Source organism: Ursus maritimus, unplaced genomic scaffold (genome assembly GCF_017311325.1).
Source record: "Ursus maritimus isolate PB19 unplaced genomic scaffold, ASM1731132v1 scaffold_1, whole genome shotgun sequence".
Lineage (NCBI taxonomy): Eukaryota > Metazoa > Chordata > Mammalia > Carnivora > Ursidae > Ursus > Ursus maritimus.
Genome location: NW_024423343.1, coordinates 11,417,734 through 11,431,265, shown reverse-complemented (window position 1 = coordinate 11,431,265; position 13,532 = coordinate 11,417,734). Strand labels below are relative to the sequence as shown.

The 13,532-nt window shown below is 39.8% G+C and overlaps 1 protein-coding gene across 3 annotated transcripts in view; it reads left to right on the top strand.

The window, feature by feature from the left end:
• Nucleotides 1–589: 589 nt before the first annotated feature.
• The window catches only part of AGFG1 (ArfGAP with FG repeats 1), a 77,765-nt gene continuing 64,822 nt past the window's right edge, over nt 590–13,532 (top strand). For 2 of the 3 annotated variants that reach the window (XM_040639554.1, XM_040639562.1), the window contains exon 1: nt 590–773. In XM_040639554.1, the coding sequence (XP_040495488.1) occupies nt 607–773 (167 nt within the window). In that variant the 5' untranslated portion in view covers nt 590–606. The remainder of the gene's footprint in view (nt 774–13,532) is intronic. The other variant, XM_040639546.1, reaches the window with a different exon arrangement.

The window sequence follows — 13,532 nt, the reverse complement described above, 5'->3', positions numbered from 1 at the left end:
GGTAGGTGGATTAGATGAGGGAACGCCTTTTGGGGCACGGCGAGGAACCTGGGATTATCCCCAAAGCAGTGGGCAACCCTTGGAGAGTTTTGAGCAGAGGAGGAAGTTAAGTCAGGTAATGCGCTTAGCACATATAAACTCTCTAATAAATACTGCCTATCATCACCATCACCTTTGAATCTTTGCTACTTTGCCCCGCCCAAATCCAGGCCTCAGCGCGGCCGCAGTCACTAACTCCTCCTGGCCAGCAGAGGGCGCCAGCCGACACTTGGCCTCCGGCCGCCCGGGGCGGGCCTCCTCTTGCCGTCCCCCTTCCTCCTCTTTTCCCCTCCGGAGAAGTCGGGAAGGTGGCGGCGGCAGCGGAGGCGGCGGCGGTTGTCCCGGCCCGGCCGGTTGGTGTGGCCCGTCAGCCCGCGCTCCGCAGCGTCCGCGCCGCGCCCAGCGCAGTCGAGTCGAGCCGAGGCGGCCAGGTCCGGCGCGGGCGGCGCGCGCTGACGGAGGGCGGCGGCCGCGGCCAGGGCGGCCCGTGGGACCGCGGGCCCCCGGCGCAGCGCCGCCCGGCTCCCGCTCCCGGCCCTGCCGGCCTCCTCCCTCGGCGCCGCGGCCATGGCGGCCAGCGCGAAGCGGAAGCAGGAGGAGAAGCACCTGAAGATGCTGCGGGACATGACGGGTCTCCCGCACAACCGAAAGTGCTTCGACTGCGACCAGCGCGGCCCCACCTACGTGAACATGACGGTCGGCTCCTTCGTCTGTACCTCCTGCTCTGGCAGCCTGTGAGTGCGGGGCGGCCGGGCAGGCGTGGGCCCTTCCCCCGGGTTGGGGGGGCGGGGGAGCGGGCGGCGGGGCGGGGGCGCTGGGAGGCGCGGGAGGCCAGCGGGGGCGCCGGCTCGGGCCGGGGCGGCAGTTGGAGCGCGGGTTCGCGGGGAGGGGCGGCGGAGGCCGGCGGAGGCCGGCGGGCGGGATGTGCTCGGCCCCTGCTGCTGGCCTGGGGATGCACTTACGGTCTCTCCGGGCGAGGGTCTCGGCCCAGGGCAGCCTTCGTGGGTGGGGCGTGGGCGAAGGTGGGGTCAGAAAGGGGCGCCTGGGGCGAGCATCGCTGGTCCCAGCGGTGCCGGCGCCTCCTCCCTAGGGCGTCCGCTCTCCGTGGCGCTGACCCGATGGGGCTGGAGGGGAGAGACCGGAGGAGGCTGGGGAGGGCCGTGCGGGTCTTTTGTGTGCCCCGCCTCTCGGCGGCCGGGGCGCGGAGGTCCCCAACTGGGCACCTGCCGGGCGCCCATAGAGGGGGTGGGGGAGAAGCTAGGGTGGGAAAGAGCAAGGATGCGTAGCCTGGGTTTTTTGTTTGTTTGTTTGTTTGTTTGACTCGGGTCGAGAGTACCTAGGTCGCGGGGAGAAAACAGGCACTGAGGAGTAGTAGCGCGATTAAAATGTCTTGATGGCAGAGATTTGAATCCCAAGGGAAAAGTTCAAGAGGCCTAATTGTGAGGGAGGCAGAGAAGCAGATATGAGATTGTGGGGTTTTAGCTTTATGGTCCAAAAAGAGTCTGAGTTTGGGGAAAGTTTTAATGGAAATAAGATATTGACTAGAAGCTGTGTCATTGTACATGTGGTGGTGTCTGTAGGAGTTCTCTATCAGTATCGATATCAGGCTGTATACAGAAATGGGGAGAGGTGAGAAGATAGCATTGTTTCAGAAAAATGGAGACTACCGTCTTGAATTTTTGGGATGGTTTGTATTCTTCTTTGCTTTATTAAGCTTTATTTTGATAAGATTTTTGTTACTTTGTTACTGTGAAATTTCCTTTGGAAAGTTGGAGCATAATTTTGGAACTGATAAGTTGCTTTTATGTACTAATTATCTTCTATTTCAAGTAGTCACTAAATACTCTTAAAACCTTTGTTATACCATTTGTAGCATTCTTTCATAGAAAGTAATTTGGGCACCCCCCCCCAAAAAACCTTTGTAAGATTAATACTGAGACAAAGTACATAATATATTAGAAAATGTAGGATATGCCCAGCAGTGTACGATTTGCTTTTTTCCCCTTATGTTGGGCAACAAGGTATTATTAGTCTTCCATGAATGTTATTTCTTCAGCAAACATATACTGGGTGTCTGCTGTGTTGTGTGAAGCTTTGGGGTGTGCTGATGAATACTGTAAAATCCCTGTTCTTTTGGTGCTTACATTCTACTAGGGGAGATGATAATACATAGGTAATTAAATGAGAAAAATGTCTGGGATAAGTATGCACTAAAATAGTGTGATAGCGGAGACCTTGTTTGAGAGGTTACTTTAGATTGTAGTTAGGGAAGCACTCTGAGAAGTTGACAGTAGTATTATTGAATTACAACAGAATCATAGAGCTAGGTGGAATCTAGGAGATAGTCTGGTTCATACTTTTCACTTACAGATAAAGTGACATGGATTAGGCAACTTTGGTTCTAAGATGAAGCCAACAGTCCAGTGTTTTAAGTGTATTTGATTTTTATTACGTGCATAATAAATACGTCCTGTGTTTACTAAACACAAGATCCTTTGGTACATATGAAATACTTGGTTTAAAAAAATGTATGTAGTTATTTTAGTTACTCTTTTGAATTTCTGACATTTCTCTGTGGTTCTTCATAAGTCTAGCAGGGCAACATTTAGTTTATGCAGCAAATGTATGAGATCAAGAAATAATTTACACATTTCTTCTAAAACCCACATTTCTGAAACATTCTATATAAAAGGATATCTCAGTATAATGACAGTTGTTTATTTTAAAGAATTAAATCCGTAATAGGACTTCATATCTCCATTCACTGATGATTTTACAAATGTTTGCTTGACTGGCCTATGTCATACACTGTGGGAGGCACTGGTATTCTTGGATCCTCCTATCTTTAAGGAGCTTGCATTCTAAATATGTAAACAGTGATAATACGTTGTAATATTTTCTTTCTCTAAATGAGCTATCGCTGAAATATGTGAATGGATAGAGAAAGCTTCACAGAAGATTTGATGCCTGAGCAAAGACCTCTAAAGACAAGATCCATGTGTCTGGCTGCTTCAATGTTGTTGAAAGAACAAGTACTTGTGAGCTAGATAAACCTGGCCCTAAATCCTGGCTCTGCTTATTAGCTGTGTGGTATTGAGAATGTCACTCAGTCTCCTTGAGTTTGAATTTTCTCATCCATGAATAGTGAGGGTAAAGTTTACCTTGTAGGTTTTGGATGTAGATTAGTTTTCAGTATTAGAGATAAGATGGGTTTAACATCTCACTTGATGCCTGGTACGTAATAGCTGCCCAGTAGATGGGAGGTATTAAACAAGGGGGAAAGGATATTCCATGAGTAGGGAACAGTATGTGAAAGACATTGAAACAAAAAGCACCTTATAAAAAATCTATGAGTTTAGATTTTTCTTTGTTTTTAAGTAAGACTTTTCCAGTGGCTTAATGTTGTTGCCTAGATTCCTCTCATCTAAAGATGGCTGCTTCCAGCTCCTGGGGCTGCATATTGCCTTATTTTATATCGGTGTCCCAACTTTTCCAAAGTTTTGCAATTCACTCATGTCATATAGCCACCTTGAACCAGTGCCCTGATGGGACCCATATTCTGTAATTGGAACAACAAAGATCCCCAAATAGAGTTCTCCAATCAGAAATCTGGGATTCTTGTGAGGGAAGGCATAGATGCTGGATCAGATGTGTACTGTGGAAATATTGAAGGTACCTATTGAAGCTCCTAAATATTTCTGTCCTTGAAAAGCAGTAATAAAGGAAAATAATTTGAGAAGAACTAAGTAACTATTGAGTTTAATAATAATATGTTTGCTATTTAGATGATATGGTATACTTGGCAGAATATAATTTTGAAATCAGGCACAGCCACTAGCTTTGTGACTTAGGGCAACGTATTAAGCCAGGCCACCATGTGCCAGTTGACCTGGATCTTTCTCTTCAGCCTCAGTTTCTTTTGTGTAAAGAAGATAATGCATAGCTTAAGATTGGTATAAGGATTAGATGGTACAATACGAGCAGTTATCGAACATATACTATATGAAAGGATGAGGCTAAGCAGTGGATTTACAAAGTATAAGGCCTCTAGCTATCATTGGGAAAACCCGATTGCCTAGAAAATGCTAATATACGATAAACAGTATCTACTGTCATGAATTTTTTTTTTAATTTTATTTTTTTAATTTTTTAAAAATAATTTTTATTACTGTCATGAATTCTAAATTTTAGAGGTTAGTCATATACCTTTTATCATTAATTTAGCAGTATCTTTGTTTAAACAAATTGAACAAGCATCTTAACTGTTTATTTTACTAGACTCAGAGAATCTTTTTCCCGATGACTGTCATATGCTTGTTTGATGCTCATTCAGGGCATATAACTGAATTCAGATTGTGAAACTTCAAATTTAGGTGCAGTTATAGTATTTATTACTGAGGTAGAATGGGGGTATTATAACAGATAATTTGTCATTTTCTTTCTGGTTCTAGCTACCGAAATACGTAAAATTATGAATTGATAGTCAACAACAGACTATTGTCTTCATGCCAAAGAACTTTAGTTCATTTAAAGACTAGTTTTAGACCAAATTATTTAACATTAGTGTGATCAGTAAATAAGAATTGTTCATCTTTAAAAAGTGATTCACAAGTTTTTCAGAGAGGGTTTAGATAAAAAATAACCTTTAAGAAACACTTTGTCTCACTGCCAGCTATTTTATGTGGACAGGGTATTTAAAGTAGGAATTTCATAGATGTATAAATATAGCCTGATATTAACTTACATGTTATTAATTTTGTGTGCATTTTGATTTTTATGGTGAATATTGCAAGAATTTTGACATTAAAGTTAGATGAAAAGGCATTTAATTTGTTTTTATACATTTATTAGCATTAGAGTGGATTGGAATCAGATACTCTTTTGGAGCTCTGTTTATAATATTCAGGACCTCATGAGGTTACAGTGGGCAGTGATTTATATCTTTAATTCCTTTTTCATTTTTTAGTACTCCAATGTGGCTGTATTTGATGAGGTATTTTGAAAATGTAGTACAATTTCACTTTAGTATAAGTGGGAAAATGATTTGATACTTGCCCATTATGAAGGACAGAATTTTTTTTTAAGCAAATATGAACTTCCTGGCACTAGTACATGTGTTGGGGTTATGACAACATATTTGTTGAAGTGGAAAATATAATAATAATAATAATAATAACTATTAGTCATATTTATTGAGTGCTAGCTGTGTGTCAGGTGTGATTCTAATAAAAATCATTTGAGGAAGGTGCTGTTATTCCTCCCCCAACTTTAAGTTGTAAAATATAGCATATACATTCTTGATGCTTTGTTGTGATACCCTGGTTAATGTTGAGATCCAGAACTAATGCTGATTCTACCACTAGCAAAGGTATAAAGATTTCCCATGAATTATTATAAATTATTGTGAATTCTGTGTTTTGGGGTTTAAATAGATTTTAATTTCTTTGGATTTTAAAAGCAGGATGGATAGCTTATGGATATACGTGCGTTTTTGCTTTATAGCTATGCTTTTTTAAAAAATGTAAAGGAACTTAGCTTTTCTTAACTTTGTGTTTTCTTTGAATTTTATTCAGAAGCTGCTATTGTGTATCGTGAGTGTAATGTGAATTTGGCACTGACTGTTTTGAATTTGGCCCATCTATACTGCCATGAATGAACTCTCTTGCTGTTTTCTTTATCTGAATTGTAATTAAAACCTCTCACCCTGTGCATTTAGGATTGATAGTGATTAGATTTGTTTTAAAAGTTATATATGTATGCGTATATATATATGTATGTGTTTATATACTTAGGTTTTTAACATAATTGTTAATTTGCCAGTGTTTTAATGTAACACCTAGTACTTTTCTTTGAATGTGGTTCTACTGATTAGATTCTTTGTCCCTTTGATATGACCCAGACTCACATTGTGTTTACAGTTTTTAGAATTTTAAGTTACTTTTTAAAGTAAGTTGAGTGCTGGATTGTTCTAGGTCTTTTTTTCAGTCTTTTACAATTCTTGTCTACAGGTAAGTAACAGCTTTTCATAGTAATTGAATTTAGTTAAGTCTCTAAAATACTTCGTTTTTATGGAAGCAGTTCTCACTTGTGTCAGTATTTTACAAAGTATTCACTTCAACTATATATTTACCAAATACTGTGCCAACTGTATTACCAAGTTATTATATTAAACAATACTTGATAAACATAAAACTCAGTTGGAAGGAGCAGGAGAAAGTGGCCTCCTAGCTATAAATGTTTGTTGTGCAGTAGGCATTCACTGTATGTTTTTTAGCAAAGAGGAGAAAACGGATTCATCTTGCAAATTGATTAAGAGGGATTTTTCTGTAGTGCTGTGAACATCTTCTGTCCTGGGAAAACTCTTAAGCATATGTGGCATGGTGACATCATAATTTCACTCTTTTTTATACAACATGCATAATGCTCATATTCTTGAGAAACTCCAATGGAGATAATTCAGCACTAGATGCTGTTACCCTTCCCATTTTCCCCCAGACTTATTAATGCATTTCCCACTTGATATGGTCGGAGTGATAATTGGTTAGGAATAGCCATCATGGATTTCTCTAATGTATATAAAAAAAGGGAAATCATTCATAACTATTTTAATTAGTAGCAGGTTCCTTGTGACATCCTTTATAGGCCCACACATGAGAGCTCTTGCCCTAAAGACCCCTGATTAGGTGTGATAAGAATGAAATTCATTGACTTATGTTACAGTAAGGATGGGAAACTTGTTTGAATTGTTCGAAATACGAGGAATGATAGGGTTTTTTGTTTGTTTGTTTTAAGTTAGAACATATTTATTTCAAAGATTCCTGAGTAAGACGTCGTCTCTTTTTGATTGGTACCATGCTGTTTTAGAGGGAGGGAAGTCATAATTACATTTTGCTTTTATTCTGGTTGCTTCTTTTAAGAGGTACATTAACTGCAGCATGCTCTAAGGAATTTTATCAGGATGATAAGGAGACTTAAAAAACTGTGTATGAGAAGAACATTTGCAGGAGCCAGAAATGTTGTTAGCTTAAAGAAGAAAATACTAGTGGGTGTGAGGAGCTATACATATGGTCACTATCTTTGGGTAAGTCTAAGGCCTGTATGTGGAAGAGGTAATAGGTACATTATCTAGGGGGAGATAGGACACAAGTGTATGGAAGTTACAGAGAAACATGCGTGTTAATAAAAGGAAGAGAGGAATTTTTCTTGTCATTGTCAGATTCTAAAAATTCTTGTTCTTCCCCCATTTTTTGTTAGACCGTGCAAGCTCTTTGATGAGGAGAGTTAAAATCAGTGGAACTAATAATGTGGGAAGATGTGAAAACTCTTTGTCTTCAAAGCTTTATCTCTTACTCAGTGAATCTTGGTAGCTCTACCTTGGGACAACCTGGGACAGTTGTATTCAGTAGGTACTTCTACAAAAAGATCTCTGGTGTCTAGTAAACAGACTTGATACTTCAGAAATTTTAAAAATTCCTCGAACTTTTTCATTAAAGATAACAGTCTTTAACTGTATGTCAGTTAAATTTAGTTTTGAAGAGCAAGAACTGTTTATATCCATTCTTTTTTTTTTTTTTAAAGATTTTATTTATTTATGTGACAGAGAGACAGCCAGCGAGAGAGGGAACACAGCAGGGGAGAGGGAGAGGAAGAGGCAGGCTCCCAGCAGAGGAGCCCGATGTGCGACCCGATCCCGGAACGCCAGGATCATGCCCTGAGCCGAAGGCAGACGCTTAACGACTGCGCTACCCAGGCACCCCCTGTTTATATCCATTCTTGTTTATGCTCAATTTTTTTTTTTAAGATTTTATTTATTTATTTGACAGAGATAGAGACAGCCAGCGAGAGAGGGAACACAAGCAGGGGGAGTGGGAGAGGAAGAAGCAGGCTCATAGCGGAGGAGCCTGATGTGGGGCTCGATCCCAGAACGCCGGGATCACGCCCTGAGCCGAAGGCAGACGCCCAACCGCTGTGCCACCCAGGCGCCCCATTTATGCTCAATTTTTAATTCAGTTTTAATTATTTAACAAAAGAATACCTGCACATTCTTTAAAAAGGCAAAGGCTTTAAATGAACAACCATCACCCGTTCCCTTCTGCCATTTCTTATTGCCCTAGACAGTGACTGTCAACTCTTGTGTGTGCCCTCCTTCTATGTTTACCTTAATATTTCTAGCTAACGCGCTTACAGCTATTTTAAAGAATTTTTCAGTTTTGGCTTTATAATATTGACTTCTCTACTGTACAAGGAGGAAGATAAGTATTTGGTCCTCTTAACACTTCTTTCTCCTTTTCTACCTACTGTCTCTACCTCTTCTGTATAATGTTATCACAGTTGTTGGTTAAATCACTATTCTGTATTTGCTTTATTGCACGAATATGTATACTTTTCAGCTGAGTCATACACTATATCGCTTCTGTTATTTTCTTACTTGTACAACCTTTTTCCCCCTGAAGTTTGTACTTGTGTAGTTCTCTTCATTTGCTTTTTCATGTACGTATCAGTATATCCCCAGATAAGTGTCTCTGGTTGAGGCATAAAATTTCTTTCAATATGATCAGACACAACAGATACCTTTTTATTTTTGTTTTAAGTTGATAAATCTTTTCTGGGTACTTTTGTCATCTTCTAGTCTGGAAATGCTGCTCTCTAGACCTTCTATGCAGTGGTCGTCCTGGGCTTTTCTTCTGCCTTCATTCTGGAAATTCTTTTCATGTCTAACCTGTGTTGGACCCTCTCTTTCCAGGAGCCCCTCATCTCCCTCAGCCTCCTGATTAAAGGTCAGTGGAAGATCGTTTTGAGAGGTCTGTGGTGTAAATGTCTTCTTCTGCCCTCATTTTTAAATTGATAGTTTGTTCCCATTCATAAGGTGGAAATACTTTATCCTTGAGACTTTAAGGCAGTGCTTAATTGTCTTGACATCCTCAGTATTGATGTTGGGAAGTCTGATTTTTTTTTTTTTTTTAAGCATTGATTTATTCGAGAGACAGGGCTTGAGCATCATGGGGGAAGGGGCAGAGGGAGAGAATCTCAAGTGGACTCCACGCTTAGTGCAAAGCCTGAGTTGGCGCTCCATCCTAGGACCCTGGGATCACAACCTAGGCTGAAACCAAGAGTCAGACCCTTAACTGACTGAGCCACCCAGCACTATTCTTATTACTGATTCTTTGTGCCCCATTTTCCCTCTCCCTCTTTGGGAGTATATATGATCTTTTTTTTATTCCTGCTTTTCTGAGCCGTACATTGAAGCATTTTGGTTAGGTCTTTTGTTCAATATTGTAGCCATTGTTTTGGACTCATTGGTTTGGAAGTCATGCTTTTTTTTAGTTCAGAGATATTTTCTCCAATATTCTTTCTTGTTGGTGACTAAAAAAGCCTGGCTGCCATTTTTCTGGGATCCAAGTTGAGGAAGGAGACTAGGGGCATGTAATCTGTCATTCAGTAGGTAGAGTCTCAGTTTGAATTCCTTAGTTTTTAGCAGAGTACCTAATAACAGTCTTTAGCTATGCCTGAGGCCAGAGTCTATTCGGATAATCTCTGCAGATTAAATTTTCATTCAGACTTTTGCCTAGGGCCTGGTAGGGGTAGTCTTGTGGCTGTAGGGCAACTGGGAGTTTATTTTTGACCCAATGTAAATCCCCCTAACCTGCCTCTAATTCCTTTTGTGAATCTTTCAGGGGTTCTAGAGTGGGAATCAGCTTCTAGTTCGCTTCTCTTTGAAGGAACTTCTGTTTTGCTTTTCTTTACTCTGCAAAGTCAATTACTGCTGGTGTATTCACTTTTTATCTTCCAAGTTTTGTTATTAGAGAACTATAGTATGCTTTTGGCTTCCTCCCTTATTCTCTGTCTCTCTGTGTGGGTTAATGCCTTTTTATTCCTTTGCTTTCATTTCAGTGAGGTTTGGAGAGGTTTGTGAAGACATTCTTGGGTTTTGTCCACTTTTTTTTTTTTTTTTTTTTTTTTTTTTTTTTTTTTTTTTAAGAGAGAGGGAGAGCATGAGCTGGGTGGGTGGAGAGGGAGGGACAAGAAAGAGGGAGAGGAAGAGGGAGAGAGAATCTTACACAGGCTCCCACCCAGCACAGAGCCTGGAGCTTGATGGGGGGCTCGATCTCACAACCCTGAGATCATAACCTGGGCCAAAATCAAGAGTTGGAAGCTAAAGTGACCGAGCCACCCAGGCGCCCCCCCCCCTTTTTTTGCAGGGGGTGGGGTGGGGTGGCCACATTTAACTGGGATACCTTAATTAGGTTTAAATTGTTACTTGAGTATTATTTTTTAGATGTTTCCCCTAAGTGTTAAAAGGACTTTACGGTGTAGTATTTGTGACTTTCAGAAAAAACCCAAAATAACAGATGTGGTTTATATCGTGTGTGTGTGTGTGTGTGTGTGTGTGTGTTTTCAGTATCTTAAAGTTGGGTTCTGGATAGACTAATATTTCCGGACTATCTAGTACATATAATGCCTTGGCATCGATAGTTTGTAAAATCTTGATGTCCTGTTAAAGGCATCTTCCATCTATATGTAATATTTTTACTAAATAACTAGGATTGGGATAGATCTAAATATCAAATTAACTTTATTGCTTCATGTCAAGATTAACAATCACATAAATTTCCACAGTCTATTAAAATATTTTAGCCAGTTTCTCTCCCAGCAGGAGAAAAACAATGAATAAAACTAAACAAGCTTTCCTATTCACCCAGTATACATCGTTATTTGAGTTGAACAAATGGCTATTTGCAAGATTGTTTGAGGCGTAGTTAAGAGCAGCATACTGGTGGACATATGGAATGAGTCACACCATCTGGTTACAGTCGTACCTGGGTGGTGGTCTTCAAAACTAAAGCTCTTGGGGATCTGCATATAACTTAATTATACTACGAAAACATATTGGGCTGTACCAGTAGGTGACTTTGGAACTTCTTGAAACCAATTAACTGGCAAACATGCTTTCAAAATACCAATACTGTTGTTATTAAATGAGTCATTATTTAATTCTTTTTTTTTTCACACTAAATTGGAGACTTAAAATGTGTATTTTAGGATCTGGAATGGGTGGTACTTCAATATTGGCACTATAAAAATGATGTGGCTTACTTGTACAACACTTTTATCCAATAGTTATGACTAATGTCATTACAGTAAAATGTTTTATAAACATTGAATTCACATGATAGCTAGACTAGACTTAGCAAAAAAAAAAAAAAAAAAGGGAGGTGGCACCAGCTTCCATGAATACACCTTTGAAATAACTAGATAAATAATTCAGTTTTGATTAGTTTTCATTCAAGTAAATGATCAAACTTGGTACAGAAGAAGGTAGGTCCACTAATGAGAAAACATTTATTTTAATTAGTGTGAAAATTGTGGTTACTGTGAATAGTAACAGAATCAAGACAATCTTAAGTTAACCTATAGCAATATTAACTTTTTTGGTATATTGTTATATGAGTCTTAACGTGTATGGATTTGTGTAACTGCCACCACAATTAGAACATGGAACTGTTCCACCACCCCTGAAGACTCTTCTTAACCCTTTTCTGTTCTTAACCCCTGCCAACTAACACTGTAGTTTTTCTTTCTGACGATGTCATGGAAATTTTATCTTAAGTATATAACCTTTTCAGATTGCCTTCTTCACTCAGCATAGTACCTTTAAGATGAATCCAAGTTAGTTGCATATTCCAATAGTTCATTTCTCCTTAGTGCTGAGTAGTTAGTATTCCATTGCTTGTGAATTTATCCATTTCCCATTTGAAGGGCAGTTGGGTTTCCAGATTTTGATTCATATGAATAGAGATGCTACAAATGTTTATATACAGATTTTTGGGTGAACGTAAGTTTTCATTTCACCTGGGTAAATAAGAGTGGGATTGCTAGGTCATATGGAAATTGTATGTTTAATTTTATTTAAAAAAATGACAGTTTTTTGTTTTGATTTGATTTTCTTTTTATACTGGTTTGGAAGCTGTAAATTCCATGTACTTTTATGGTCATCATTGAATTTTGATTTTCCATATTGACATTCTAGAGCTAATCAGTATTTTAACCTTTCCCTAATAACATAAGGTCTTTAAAAATACAAAGTACCCTCAGTTAAGGGTTATTGTTGGTGAGACATAAATTCATCCCCACTTCCTCATAAATTGGATATTTTAAAATCAGATGATGTTTGTTTTAGATTTACCTAAAGGTGTTTACCAGTTTCTTTCCTTACCTCTTTGCATTTCAGGACCTTCCTGGGGTCATTCTTTTTCTACAATCTATATATCTTTTCTTTTCTTTTTTTTGTTTTTTAATACAACACTTGACTTTTTTTTTTAAAGATTTTATTTATTTACTTGAGAGAGAGATAGAGAGCACAAGTAGGCAGAGCGGCAGGGAGAGGGAGAAGCAGGCTCTCTGTTGATCAGGGAGCCTGTTGCGGGGCTTGATCCCAGAATTCTGGGATCATGACCTGAGCCGAAGGCAGACACTTAACCGACTGAGCCACGAGGAGCCACAACAATCTATATTTCTTTTTTTTTTTTTAAAGATTTTATTTATTTATTTGACAGAGAGAGACAGCCAGCGCGAGAGGGAACACAAGCAGGGGGAGTGGGAGAGGAAGAAGCAGGCTCTCAGTGGAGGAGCCCGATGTGGGGCCGGAACCCAGAACGCTGGGATCACGCCCTGAGCCGAAGGCAGACGCTTAACCGCTGCGCTACCCAGGCGCCCCATCAATCTATATTTCTTTAGTGAGGATCTCCTGGGGTAAAGTCTTGGTTTTTGTTTATGTGAAAATATTATTATTTTGATCTTATACTTTCAGAGATAGTTTTGCTGGGTTCACATTCTTAATTTTTCTTACTACTAAAAGATAATGTTGTGTTATCTTTTGGTTTCCATTGAGAAGTCTGCTTTTAGTCAAATTTTGTTTTCTTGGTCTTTTCTTTCTGACTGCTTTTAAGATTGTTCTGTTATTGAGGTTTCAACAAAATGTTTCTAAGTGTGGATTTTATTTATCTTGCTTTTGATACACTGTAAATCTTGTATCTGTAGATGCGTGCCTTTCACTGGATCCAAAAAATCTCAGCCATGATCTCTTCAAATATCACCTCTCTTAATTTTTTTCATTTGCACTCTCAAAAGTAAGAGTGTTGATTAGAGGGCACCTGGGTGTCTCAGTTGGGTTGAGTGTCAGACTTCTGGTTTTGGCTCAGTCATGATCTCAGGGTCCTGAGATTGAGCCCTTGTTGGGCTCTGCACTCAGTGGGGAGTCTGCTGGATGTTGTCTCTCTCTCTCTGCCCTTCCCCACTCCCCATACCCACTCTCTTTCTCTCAAAATAATAAGTCTTTAGAGAGTGTTGATTAGATATGTTAGACCTTCTGATGTCCTTTTTAATTCCTTTAGTCTTTTCTGTCTCCTTAGTCTGTGCTGCTTTCTGGATTGTTTTTCTTCTATCTTCTAATTCACCAATTTTCTTTTTTGGTGTGTCTAATCTGCTCTTTACCT